Source organism: Theropithecus gelada, chromosome 18, assembly GCF_003255815.1.
Source record: "Theropithecus gelada isolate Dixy chromosome 18, Tgel_1.0, whole genome shotgun sequence".
Taxonomy (NCBI): Eukaryota; Metazoa; Chordata; class Mammalia; order Primates; family Cercopithecidae; genus Theropithecus; species Theropithecus gelada.
This window is the reverse complement of record NC_037686.1, coordinates 44,608,144-44,621,078: the sequence shown is the minus strand read 5'-3', so window position 1 is coordinate 44,621,078 and position 12,935 is coordinate 44,608,144. Positions and strand designations below refer to the sequence as shown.

General features: G+C 38.8%; 1 protein-coding gene across 3 annotated transcripts in view; it reads right to left on the bottom strand.

Annotated features, from left to right (window-relative positions):
- Positions 1-12,935, bottom strand: part of DYM (dymeclin) — a 405,816-nt gene that overhangs the window by 334,913 nt on the left and 57,968 nt on the right. For all 3 annotated transcript variants that reach the window (XM_025365065.1, XM_025365067.1, XM_025365066.1), the window contains one exon: positions 6,977-7,029. In XM_025365065.1, coding sequence (XP_025220850.1) covers positions 6,977-7,029 — 53 coding nt within the window. The remainder of the gene's footprint in view (positions 1-6,976; positions 7,030-12,935) is intronic.

Here is a 12,935-nt window from a genome sequence, read left to right as displayed (position 1 = left end):
TGTTTTTCCTCATCCCTCACCTACAAGGAGTCTGACTATCATACAAAACAACTGACCTGGCTCTCACAGCATTATCCTAGTGGGTAAGAACTAGGACAAAGAAGGACCAATGGACGTCTTATTTACTGTGAAGTATTTAATATGAAATCTGGGCTGGGCGTGGTGGCTCAAGCCTGTAATCCCAGCACTTTGAAGGCCAAGATGGGTGGATCACCTGAGGTCAGGAGTTCAAGACCAGCCTGACTGACATGGTGAAACTTCATCTCTACTAAAAATACAAAATTAGCTGGGTGTGGTGGTTCATGCCTGTAATCCCAGCTACTTGGGAGGCTGAGGGAGGAGAATCGTTTGAACCCAGGAGGTGGAGGTTGTAGTGAGTGGAGATCACACCATTGCACTCCAGCCTGGGCAACAAGAGCAAAACTCTTGACTCAAAAAAAAGAAAAGAAATCTGATCAAGAAAAGCTCATGTGTACATTCAGGAAAAAGGTAATAAAGCTAAGCATAAAAAGCCTAACAAAAATAATGGCCAGTGCTTTGGGAGGCTGAGGTGGGATGCATGCTTGGGGCCAGGAGTTCAAGACCAGCCTGGATAAGAGGATGAGACCCTATTCCTTAAAAAAGAAAAAAAAAAAGAAAAAAAAAAAAAAAAAGGCAACATATTTCCCAAAACTGATGAAAACCATTAATCTACACATCTAAGAGATGCGAGCCACCATGCCAGGCTAATTTTTATTTTTATTTTTATTTTTGTAGAGACAGGGTCTTGCTATGTTGCCCAGACTGGCATCTAACTCTTGGCCTCAAGCAATCTTCCTGCTGTGGCCTCCCAAAGAGCTGGAATTACAGGTGTGAGCCACCATGCCTGGCCAAAAAACTCCTTTAAAAAGCAAAGAGAACATCTTACAAGCAGCAGGAAAAAATCTCTCAACATTTTCAGGGGAACAACAATACAATTAATGTCAGACTTATCTGAAAAAATAGAGACCAGAAGACAGTAGAATAATATGTTCAAAGTGCTGAAAGAGAAAAAAATGTTAACCAAGAATTCTATATCTAGAAAAACTACCCTTTGAAAATGAAGGAATCAGGAGAGAAAGAAACAACTTTACACTGAAGAAACTTGATAAATAGTACCTCAGCCAAGTGATCAATGTCAACACCATCAGTGATAAGTCATATTAACAGCATGTCCCCTTGATACAGTGTGTTCAGAACAGCACTTCATCTCCATGGTCTTCCTTCCACAAACCTATAACCCCAGTTTAAGTATGAGAAAGTCATCAGACAGCTCAAATTGAGGAACATTTTGGAAAATACCCTACTAATACTCCCCAAAATCATCAAAAGGCACCAATAATGTGGAAAATTTGAGAGACTGTTGCAGACCAGAGAAATACATGACGATTAGATGTCATGTGGCACCCTAGGTGGGATTCTGGAACAGTGAAGGCACATTAGGAGAAAGCAAGTGAAAGACTGAAGTGTAGGCCGGGCGCGGTGGCTCAAGCCTGTAATCCCAGCACTTTGGGAGGCTGAGACGGGCGGATCACGAGGTCAGGAGATCGAGACCATCCTGGCTGACACGGTGAAACCCCGTCTCTACTAAAAAATACGAAAACTTAGCCGGGTGAGGTGGTGGGCGCCTGTAGTCCCAGCTACTCAGGAGGCTGAGGCAGGAGAATGTCGTAAACCCGGGAGGTGGAGCTTGCAGTGAGCTGAGATCTGGCCACTGCACTCCAGCCTGGGCGACAGAGCGAGACTCCGTCTCAAAAAAAAAAAAAAAAAAAGACTGAAGTGTGCAGTTTAGTTAATAGAATTAACATAACCTCATTTTATCATGCTTTGCTTTATTGTGCTTCAAAGATACTGCATTTTTTACAAATTGAAGGTTTGTGGCAACCTTGCAGTGAGCAAGTCTATCAGCGCCATTTTTCCAACAACACATGCTCACTTCATGTCTCTGCATCACATTTTGGTAGTTCTTGCAAAATGTCTTCATATTTATTTACTTCTTTTTTTTTTTTGAAACGGGTCTTACTCTGTCACCTATGGGGCTGAACGCAGTAGTGTGATCACAGCTCACTGCAGCCTCAACCTCCCAGGCTCAAGAGATCTTCCCATCTCAGCCTCCTGAGTAGCTACTCAGGAGTCACCATGTCTGGCTAATTTTCTTTTAGTATTTTGTAGAGACGGGGTCTTGCTATGTTGCCCAGACTGGTCTCAAATTCCTGGACTCAAGCAATCCTCCCGCCTTGGCCTCCCAAAGTGCCAGGATTACAGGCCACCATGCCCAGCCAATTCTTGCAATATTTCAAGCATTTTATTGTTATATCTGTATAGTGATCTCTAATCAGTGATCTTTTTGTGTGTATGTGTCAGAGTCTCACTCTGTCACCCAGGCTGGAGTGCAATGCTGCGATCTCGGCTCACTGCAACCTCTGCCTTCCGGGTTCAAGCGATTCTCCTGCCTCAGCCTCCTGAGTAGCTGAGATTGCAGGCACCTGCCATCATGCCCAGTCAATTTTTGTATTTTTGTAGAGATGGGGTTTCACCATGTTGGCCAGGCTGGTCTTGAACTCCTGACCTCGGGTGATATGCCCACCTCAGCCTCCCAAAGTGCTGGGATTACAGGAGTGAGCCACCGCACCTGGTTGAATCAGTGATCTTGGATGTCATGTTGTCACGAGCAAGAAGATTATGACTCATTAAAGGCTCAGATGATGTGTTAGCATTTTTTTGTGATACAGTTATAAGATTAAGATACGTACATTTAACACATGTTATTGCACATTTGATAGACCATGGTATAATGTAAACATAACATTTATAAGCACGGGGAAACCAAAAAATTCATGCAACTCACTTTATTGCAATACTGGCTTTATCTCAGTGGTCTGGAACTGACCCACAATATCTCTGGGGTATATCTGTACCAATGTTGATTCCTTAGTTGAAACAAATGTACCATACTAAAGTAAGATGTTAAAATAGGGGAAATAGGTGAAGAGTATACAGGAACGCTCTATACTAGCTTTGAAATGTTTCCATAAGTCTACAGCTATTCTAAAATTAAAAGCTTGTTTTAAAAATCTCAGTAGATAGTTTTAACAGCAAATGGGACATACCAGAAGAAAAGATGAGTACCAGGGACAGTAGCTCACACTTGTAATCTCAGCACTTTGTGGGGGCCTAGATGGGAGGATCACTTGAGCCTAGAAGCTCAAGACAACATGGCAAGATCCCACCTCTACAGAAAACTTAAAAATTATTCAGGCATAGTGACATATGCCTGTAGTCCCAGCTACTCAGGAGGCTGAAGTGGAAGGATCTCTTGAGCCCAGGAAGCTGAGGTTGCAGTGAGCAGTGATAGTGCCACTGCACTCTAGCCTGGGAAACAGAGTGAGACACTGTCTCAAAATAAAAATTTAAAAAAAAAAAAAAAAGGAAAAGACTAGAAACTAAAGATGAATTAACAGAAAATATCTCATTGAAGGTCAGAGAGAAAAATAATGTAAACTACAAAAGAAAAAAAGTCCTAACAAGTATATGGAACACAATGGAAACAAAAGCATTGAACACAAGTATAACAAGTGTACCAGGAGGAGAGGAGAGACAGAATAGAACAAAAATTTTATATATAAACAGATAATGGCAAAGAATTTTGCAATACTGATAAAAGACACCAACCCACAGATTTAAGAATCTCTACAAACCTCAGGCAACAAAAAAACAAAGAAAACTTCTCCTCAGCACCTCACTCTAAGGCTACTGAAAATCAAAAGATAAAAAGAAAAACTTAAAAGCAGCCAGAAGTTAAAAATTCCATTATTTTCAAAGAAGCAACAATAAGGTTGACTGCTTTCTTCACAACAAAAACAAGAAAAGCTAAAAAATAACGAAATGACACCTTTAAATTACGGAAAATAAATTAATGTCTATCTAAAATTCTATATCCAGCAAAACATATGCTTCAAAAGCGAAGAAAAAAATAGAACATTTTCAGACCAAAAAAAGAAAAAAGACAAGGAAAATTGTTGACAGTAGACGAGCACTTTAAATATTTTTTTTTCCAAAAAGGAAACTAAGCATACTCACAAAGCCCTTAAAGTTGATATGCACTTATACTTATTGATGTGAAGAGGTTCCTGACATGCTGCTGAGTGTAAACAAAATATAAATAATACCATTTATATGAAACTGTCACTAAAGATTTGCAGCGATTACATACGTACTGCTTAATATGAGATTATTTTTATTTTAGCCAAACCACCATATTTACTGGAATTTGGAGCAATAAATGCATATCTTTTTTTGCTGTTCCCAAAAGTATTTTAAAACATGAACACATTCCTGATACAATGTCAAATGAAAAACACAGATTAAAATGTGTGTGTGTGTGTGTGTGTGAGTGTGTGTGTGTCTGTATGGTGGATGATATATATATAAATTTATATCCATTGCATAAGTAGAAGAAAACATACAAAAATATCAACAATGCCATGTCAGGGTTTTCAAATTATGAGCAGTTACTACCTTGTTTACATTTTAGTATGCTTTCCACATTATATATAATAAGTAAATATTACTTGCTTGTTTTTGCCCCTAGATTTGGAGCCTTGCTCTATTGTCCAGACTGGAGTCCAGTGGCACCACCACAGTTCCCTGCAGCCTCAAATTCCTGGGCTCAATCAATCCTCTTGCCTCAGTCTCCCAAGCAGCTGAGACTTCAGGCACGTGCCACCATGCCTGGCTAAGTTTTTTCAATTTTTTTGTGTGTAGAGATGGAATCTTATTATGTTGCCCAAGCTGGCCTTGAACTCTGACCTCAAGCAACCCTCCTGCCTCAGCCTCCTAAGTTACCAGTATTATAGGCATGAGCCACCACTCCCAGCTACTTTCGGTTTTCTTAATGTAATTTTTTTCTTTATTCGTTTTCTCATTGCTTTCCTTATTTTGTTATATTTTTCTGTTTTTTCATCTTTTAATTTTTTAATTTTTATAAAAACCCAGTCACCTTAAAAGTCATTATCACAGTAACTACACTAATATTGTTATATCAACCTGCTTAATTTTCAGCACTGAATTGCAACATGGCTTTTGAAAGCCAGCTCTATTAAGCAAAAAATTCCCTAAGCTATGGTTGTAAGGCAAGGCAACTACTACAATAACACCTTTTTCATTATCAACATAGTTTGTTTTTAAAAACAAAAATATTTGGGCCCAGGCACAGTGGCTGATGCCTGTAATATCCCAACACTTTGGGGGTCCAAGGTAAGAGGAGGATGGCTTGCAGCCAGGAGCCTAAGACTAGCCTCAGCAACACAGGAGACCCCCATCTCTACAAAAAATAAAATCATTAGGCAGGTGTGGTGCCATGCACCTGTAGCCCCAGCTTCTCAGGAGGCTGAGGTGGAAGGATCACTGAAGCCCAGAAGATCAAGGCTGCAGTGAGCCACAATGGCACCAGTGCACTCCAGCCTGGGCGGCAAAGTAAGACTCTCTCTCTTTAAAAAAAAAAAAAAAAAAAATCATCAAAACCTGTTTTTAGCAAAATAGTTTATATGGGAGTTATCCATATAGCTTGATTTTTTTTTTTTAATTTTTTTTGAGACAGAGTCTTGCTCTGTCTCCCACGCTGGAGTGCAGCAGCATCCTCTCGGCTCACTGCAACCTCTGCCTCCTGGGTTCAAGCAATTCTCTGCCTCAGCCTCCCGAGTAGCTGGATTACAGGCGCCTGCCACCATGCCTGGCTAATTTTTGGATTTTCAGTACAGACGGGGTTTCACTATCTTGGCCAAGCTGGTCTTGAACTCCTGACTTCATGATCCACCCACATCAGCCTCCCAAAATGCTGGGATTACAGGCGTGAGCCACCTTGTCTGGCCTATATAGCTTGATTTTAAAACAGAATATTGTTCTCACTTATTACACTCCTATACACTAGGTGTTTTACAGACACACTATCTTTAATTTTCAAAGCACCAATGCAATCTAAGTATAACTGCCTGCATTTTAAAAATATATACAATTTCTTCCAATTGCTACGAACTTGAAAGTTAAGCATTTGAAAAACAAGACCTCAAAAAGGTAACATTTGCTGATATAAATGGTTTGCAATGACTACATGCCACACATTGTACAGAATATTTCATATTACCTAATTTTTCCTTATAAGAATCCTGTAAATAGTTGTCCTTATCCTCAATTTATATGAGGAAATTAAAGCTCAGCTAATAAGTCTCACAGCTGAAATTAAAATCATAAAGTGATTCTGGATTCCATGCTCTTTGCCATAATATCAATTTGTTATAGAAACTTTCTAATATATATTCCTAATAGATTTTAACAAGTAATAATTATTCTGGTGAACATAGTCAATAACAGCAGTTGGTAAATCAAATTATTTTCAGTATTTCAAAATTCACAAAAAGAACAAGCTGACCCAGCACTTTGGGAGGCCGCGACGGGCGGATCACGAGGTCAGGAGATCGAGACCATCCTGGCTAACACGGTGAAACCCCGTCTCTACTAAAAAATACAAAAAACTAGCCGGGTGAGGTGGCGAGCGCCTGTAGTCCCAGCTACACGGGAGGCTGAGGCAGGAGAATGGCGTAAACCTGGGAGTCAGAGCTTGCAGTGAGCTGAGATCCGGCCACTGCACTCCAGCCCGGGTGACAGAGCAAGACTCCGTCTCAAAAAAAAAAAAAAAAAAAAAGAACAAGCTGAAAGACTGTCTATGGCTTAGCAGAGTCCATTGCCACTACTGCAGATATAGTCAAGCACGTGTCATATTGCTATTGACTGAAGGGTATCTTCTAGCAGCATCTGTGAATGCCACGAATAGAAAAAAATACTACTACTACTATCAAAGAAGAATAATTACTTCATTAATTCAATTCATATACTATCAAAATCTAAAACCAAATTTGAAAACAATGCCCCACACACATACACACACATTTTCCCCACTTACCTAATGACCTGCAGACTGAAATGGTTGCTTCCTCCAAGAGTTTCAACTCAGTACTAGAGAGACAGAAGAATAAAGGTAATTAATGACTATAATACTAAATATGTACACACTAATCAGTTAAAGAAATACATAAAGATAAGAAAAATAATTTAGAGGAAAAATATGGTACACAGTAGTGAACAATAAGATCAGCAAAAAAAAAAAAAAAAAAGTTAGGCTTCAATTTTCAATATAATTAGGAAATTTACTGTAATTCTAAATATGAGACTCCTAAAGAGAAGAGCTTGGGGCACCCTGCCTTTCAGGCATTGAGGCAGCGGGGAGACTTAGCAAAATTCAAGAAAGGCACTCCAAAGTAGACAGCACAAGGCAGGGGCCCTGTGTGCCCGATTCTAAAGGCAGTAGTAATTATAGTTTAGAAAGATGCTATTATTTTTGGGAAATACATGCAGTGTCATGATTTCTGCAATACTTTCAAAAAGTTCTACAAAAAAAAAAGGAAAATGAAGAAATAAGGCAAGAAAAGAGAGATGATACATATATGTTTTGGTGGTTTATAAATATGTAGAAAAAAGATACAAATATTCAAACATATAGAAACAGATAGAGACAGACTCAAACTGACACAGAGAAAAGAGGCACAGACAGACAGAGACAGAAATAAAGCTTAGAAGAAAATATGTTTCTTGAGATTGCATTTGACAACAATTTCTTAGATGTGACACCAAAAAGCACAGGTATAAACAGAAAAAAACAGACATGCTGGACTTTACCAAAATTAAAAATTCTGTGCGTCAAAGGATACTATCTACAGAGTGAAAGTCCACCCACAGAATGGAAAACAATATTTGTAAATCACATATCTGATAAGAGACTGATATCCAGAATATACTTTTAAAACTCCTACAACTCAACAACAACAAAAACCAAATAACCCAATTTTAAAATGAACCAATGACTTAGCCATTTTCCAAAGAGGATATAGAAATGGCCAATAAGTACATGAAAACATGCTCAACATCACTAGTCATTAGTGAAACACTAAAATCAGAGTGAGATACTACTCCATACCCATTGGGATGGCTTTTATTTAAAAAAAAAAAAAAAAAAAAAAGGCCAGGCGAGGTGGGCTCACACCTGTAATCCCAGCACTTTGGGAGGCTGAGGAAGGCAGATCACTTGAGGTCAGGAGTTTGAGACCAGCCTGGCCAATATGGTGAAACCCATCTCTATTAAAAACACAAAAATTAGCCAGGCATGGTGGTACACACCTGTGATCCCAGCTACTCGGGGGTCTGCGGCAGGAGAATCGCTTGAACCCAGGAGGTGGAGTTTGCAGTGAGCCAAGATCATCCCACCGCACTCCAACCTGGGAGACAGAGTCAGACTCCATTTCAAAAAAAAAAAAAAAAAGAGGAGGAAGAAGAGGAAGGAGGAAGAGGAGAGAAGGAGGGAAGGAGGGAGAGAGGGAGGGATGAAGGAAAAAAAACAGAAAGTAACAAGTGTTAGCAAGGATGTAGAGAAATTAGGACCCTTGTACACTGATGGTATGTAAAATGATGCAGCCACTATGGCAAAAAATATAGCAGTTCCTCAAAAAATTAAACATAAAATTACCATACGATCCAGCAGTTCTACTTCCGGGGAGATACCCAAAAGAAGTGAAAGCAGGGTCTTGAAGAGATAGTTGTACACTCATGTTCATAGCAGCTCCATTAATAGTAGCCAAGAGGTAGAAGTAACCCACATGTCTACCAACAGATAGATGGATAAATGAAATGTACATACACACAATGGAATATTATTTAGCCTTAAGAAATAGGGAATTTTGCCAGGCGCGGTGGCTCATGCCTGTAATCCCAGCACTTTGGGAGGCCGAGGCGGGCGGATCACCTGAAGTCGGGAGTTCAAGACCAGCCTGACCAACATGGAGAAACCCCATCTCTACTAAAAATACAAAATTAGCCGGGCGTGGTGGTGCATGTCCATAATTCCAGCTACTCGGGAGGCTGAGGCAGGAGAATCTCTTGAATGCGGGAGGCAGAGGTTGCGATGAGCCGAGATGGCGCCATTGCACTCCAGCCTAAGCAACAAGAGTGAAACTCCATCTCAAAAGAAAATAATAATAATAAAAATAAATAAATAAAACACGGAATTTCAATATATGCTACAACATGAATGAACCTTGAAGACATTATGCTAAGTGAAATAAGCCAGCCACAAAAAGATAAATATTGTATGATTCCTCTTATATGAGGCTCCTAGGGGAGTTAAACTGGCAGAGAAAAACCAAGAAGGTGGTTGCCAGGGGCTGGGGATGGGAAAATAGGGAACTAGTGTTTAGTCAGTATAGAGTTTAAGTTTGCCAAGATTAAAAAGTTTTAGAGATGGATGGTGTTAATGGTTGCACAACAATGTGAATATACTTAATGCCACAGAACTATACACTTTAAAATGGTTAAAATCATTTTACATTGTGTATATTTCGCCACAATTTTTTTAAGTGCATTCCAACTCCAGTTCAACTACTTACTAGATAGTTGACCTTGGGCTGGTTTGTTAAGTATTTATGTCTTAATTTCCTCATATATAAAACAGAAATAGTAACAGTACCTTCATAAGGTTATTATGATTATACAGTATCGATAAAGTGCTTAGAACAGTGCCTGACACAAAGTAAATCCTCAATAAATGATAGACTCTGTTCCATTTGTCTGTGTTTGTTTTTATGCCAGTACCATGCTGTTATAGTTACTATTGCTTTGTAGTATATTTTGAAATCAGGTAATGTAATGTCTCCAGATTTGCTCTTTTTGCTCAAGATTGCTTTGGCTATTCTGGGTCTTCTGTGTTGCCACAGAAATTTTAGAACTTTTTTTCTATTTCTGTGAAAAATATCACTGGTATTTTGATAGGGATTGCATTGAATCTATAGATCACTTTAGATAGCATAGACATTTTAACAATATTTATTCTTCTGATACATAACAAGGGATATTCTTTGCATTTATGTCTTCTTCAATTTTTTTCATCAATATCTTATAGTTTACATTGCAGAGATCTTTACTTCCTCAGTTAAATTTATTGCTAGGTGTTTTTTTAATAGCTATTGAAAATGTATTACCTTATTTCTTTTTTTGATAGTTCAACAGAATAAAGAACCCAGAAATAAATCCATACACGATTTTTGACAAAGGCATCAAGAACACACATTGGGGAAAGAACAATCTCTTCAATAAATGGTACTGAGTAAACTGAATACTCACATGCAGAAAAATGAAACTAGACCCCTATCTCTAACCACTTACAAAAATCAAACTTAAAATACAGACTTAAACATACAACCTGAAACTATGAAACTACTTGAAGAACACTTAGGTGAAATGCTGCAGGACATGGGTCTGGGCAAGGACTTGCTGGACAAGACCTCAAAAGCACAGAGAACAAAAGCAAAAATAGACAAATAGGGTTATATCAAACTAAAAAGCTTCTGCACAGCAAAGGAAACAACAAAGTGAATAGACAATCCAAAGAAAAGGAGAAAATATTTGCAAACTATGCATCTGACAAGGGACTCATCCAGGATACATAAGGAACTCAACAGAAAAAAAAAAAAATCCAATTTAAAAATGAACAAAAGACCTAAATAGACACCCCTCAAAAGAAGACATACAAGGCCGGGTGCAGTGGCTCACACCTGTAATCCCAGCACTCTGGGAGGCTAAGGCAGGAGGATCACCTGAGGTCGGGAGTTTGAGACCTGCCTGACCAACATGGAGAAACCACATCTCTACTAAAAATACAAAATTAGCCAGGCATGGTGGCACATGCCTGTAATCCCAGCTACTGGGGAGGCTGAGGCAGAAGAATTGCTTGAACCCAGGAGGCAGAGGTTGCGGTGAGCCAAGATCGTGCCATTATACTCCAGCCTGGGCAACAAGAGTGAAATTCCATCTCAAAAAAAAAAAAAGACATACAAATGGCAACAGGTATATGAAAAATATGCTCATCACCACTAATCACCAGGGAAAAGCAAATCAAAACCACAATGAGATATCACATCACCCAGTTAGAATGGCTATTATTAAAAAGACAAAAAATTACAAATGTTGGCAAGGATGCAGAGAAAGGGAAACTCTTATACAATGTTGGTAGGTGCTATAATTTGTATGTTTGATCCCTATAAACCTCATATTGAAATCTGATCCCCAGTGTTAGAGATGGGGCCTAATGGGAGGTGTCTGGGTTATAGGGGCAGATCCCTTATGAACAGATTGATACCCTCCCTCAGAAGTGAATCACTTCTCACTCTATTAGTTCCCATTAGTACTGGTTGTGAAAAAGAGCATGACATCTCCCCACCCCATTGTTCCCTTTCTCATCATATGTTGTCTGTACACACCAGCTCCCCTTCACCTTCTGCCATGAGTGGAAGCAGCCTGAGACCCTCATCAGATGCAGATGCTGCTACCAGCCTGCAGAAGTGTGAGCCAAATAAACCTCTTTTCTTTATAAATTATCCAGCCTCAGGTATTCCTTTATAGCAACACAAAACAGACCAAGGCACTAGGAAAGTAAATTAGTACAGCCATTAAGGACAACAGTAGGGAGGTTTTTCAACAAATTAAAAATAGAACTACCATATAATCCAATAATCCGACTACTGGGTATAAACATTGAGTATCCCTCACTCAAAATGCTTGGGACCAGGAGCATTTCTGATTTCAGATTTTTTTTTCCCTGATTTTGAAATATTTGCATTATAGCTGAGCATCCCTAATCCAAAAATCTGAAATCCAGAATGCTCCAAAATCCAAAACTTTTTGAGCACTGACGTGATGCTTAGAGAATAATACTCATTGCACTATTTTGGATTTTGGGTTTTTGGATTAGGGATACTCAACTTCTATATCCAAAAGAAACAAAATCAGCATGTCAAAGAGATATCTGCACTCCCATGTTTACTGCAGCACTATTCACAATGGCCAAGATACAGAATCAACCTAAGTATCCATTGATGGATGAATTTTTTAAAAATGAGGTACATATACACAATGGAATACTATTCGGGCATAAAAATAAATGAAATCCTGCCCTTTGAGGCACCTGGATGAACCCACAAGACATTAAGTGAAATAAGTCAAACACAAAGACAAACAGCACATGATCTCACTCATCTGTGAAAACTTAAAAAGTTGATCCATAGAGGTAAACAGTAGAACGGTGGCACTGAAGGCTGGGTAGGACAGGCAGGGAGAGGGAGAGAGGTCAACAGGTACAAAGTTACATTAGATAAGAGGGATAAGTTCTGGTGTTCTATTATACAGTAAGGTGACTAGAATTAACCATAATGTACTTTACATTTCAAAATGGCTAAAATAATTTTGAATGTTCTCACCACAAAGAAATAACAAGTATTTGAGGTGATGGATATGCTGATTGCCCTGATTTAATCATTACACAATGTATAATACATCAAAATATCACATGGTACCCTATAAATATAATTATGTCAATTAACAAAATAAAACTTTGTAAAAATGATAGCTATTATTGATTCCAAAATGTAGTGATTTCCCCATAGCTAATAAATTAAAATAATGCTTCACGTTTGTTTAACCCTTTAAATATCTTTCAAAACACTTTCAAATATATTAGTGCAATTAAATCCCATGAAAATCTCTTCTAGGGGACAGGGTCATTATAAACCTTATTTTTATAGATAAGAAAACTGAGGCATGCAAGGAGTTTAAAGTAAAATTCCAGGAATCCGAAGTCTGAGTAGAACAAGAACCAGCTTTAGAGCCCGGTGACTTGATTAAAAATTATGTTTTCTTTTCTACCAATACACACGGTACAGTAAATCCTCCAAATGGGCAATTCTCTTGTGGCAGCTTTAAAACCTGTACCCCTCCAGGGTTCTTTTCTGCTGCTGGTGAAGTGCACTTTTTAAGAGTGA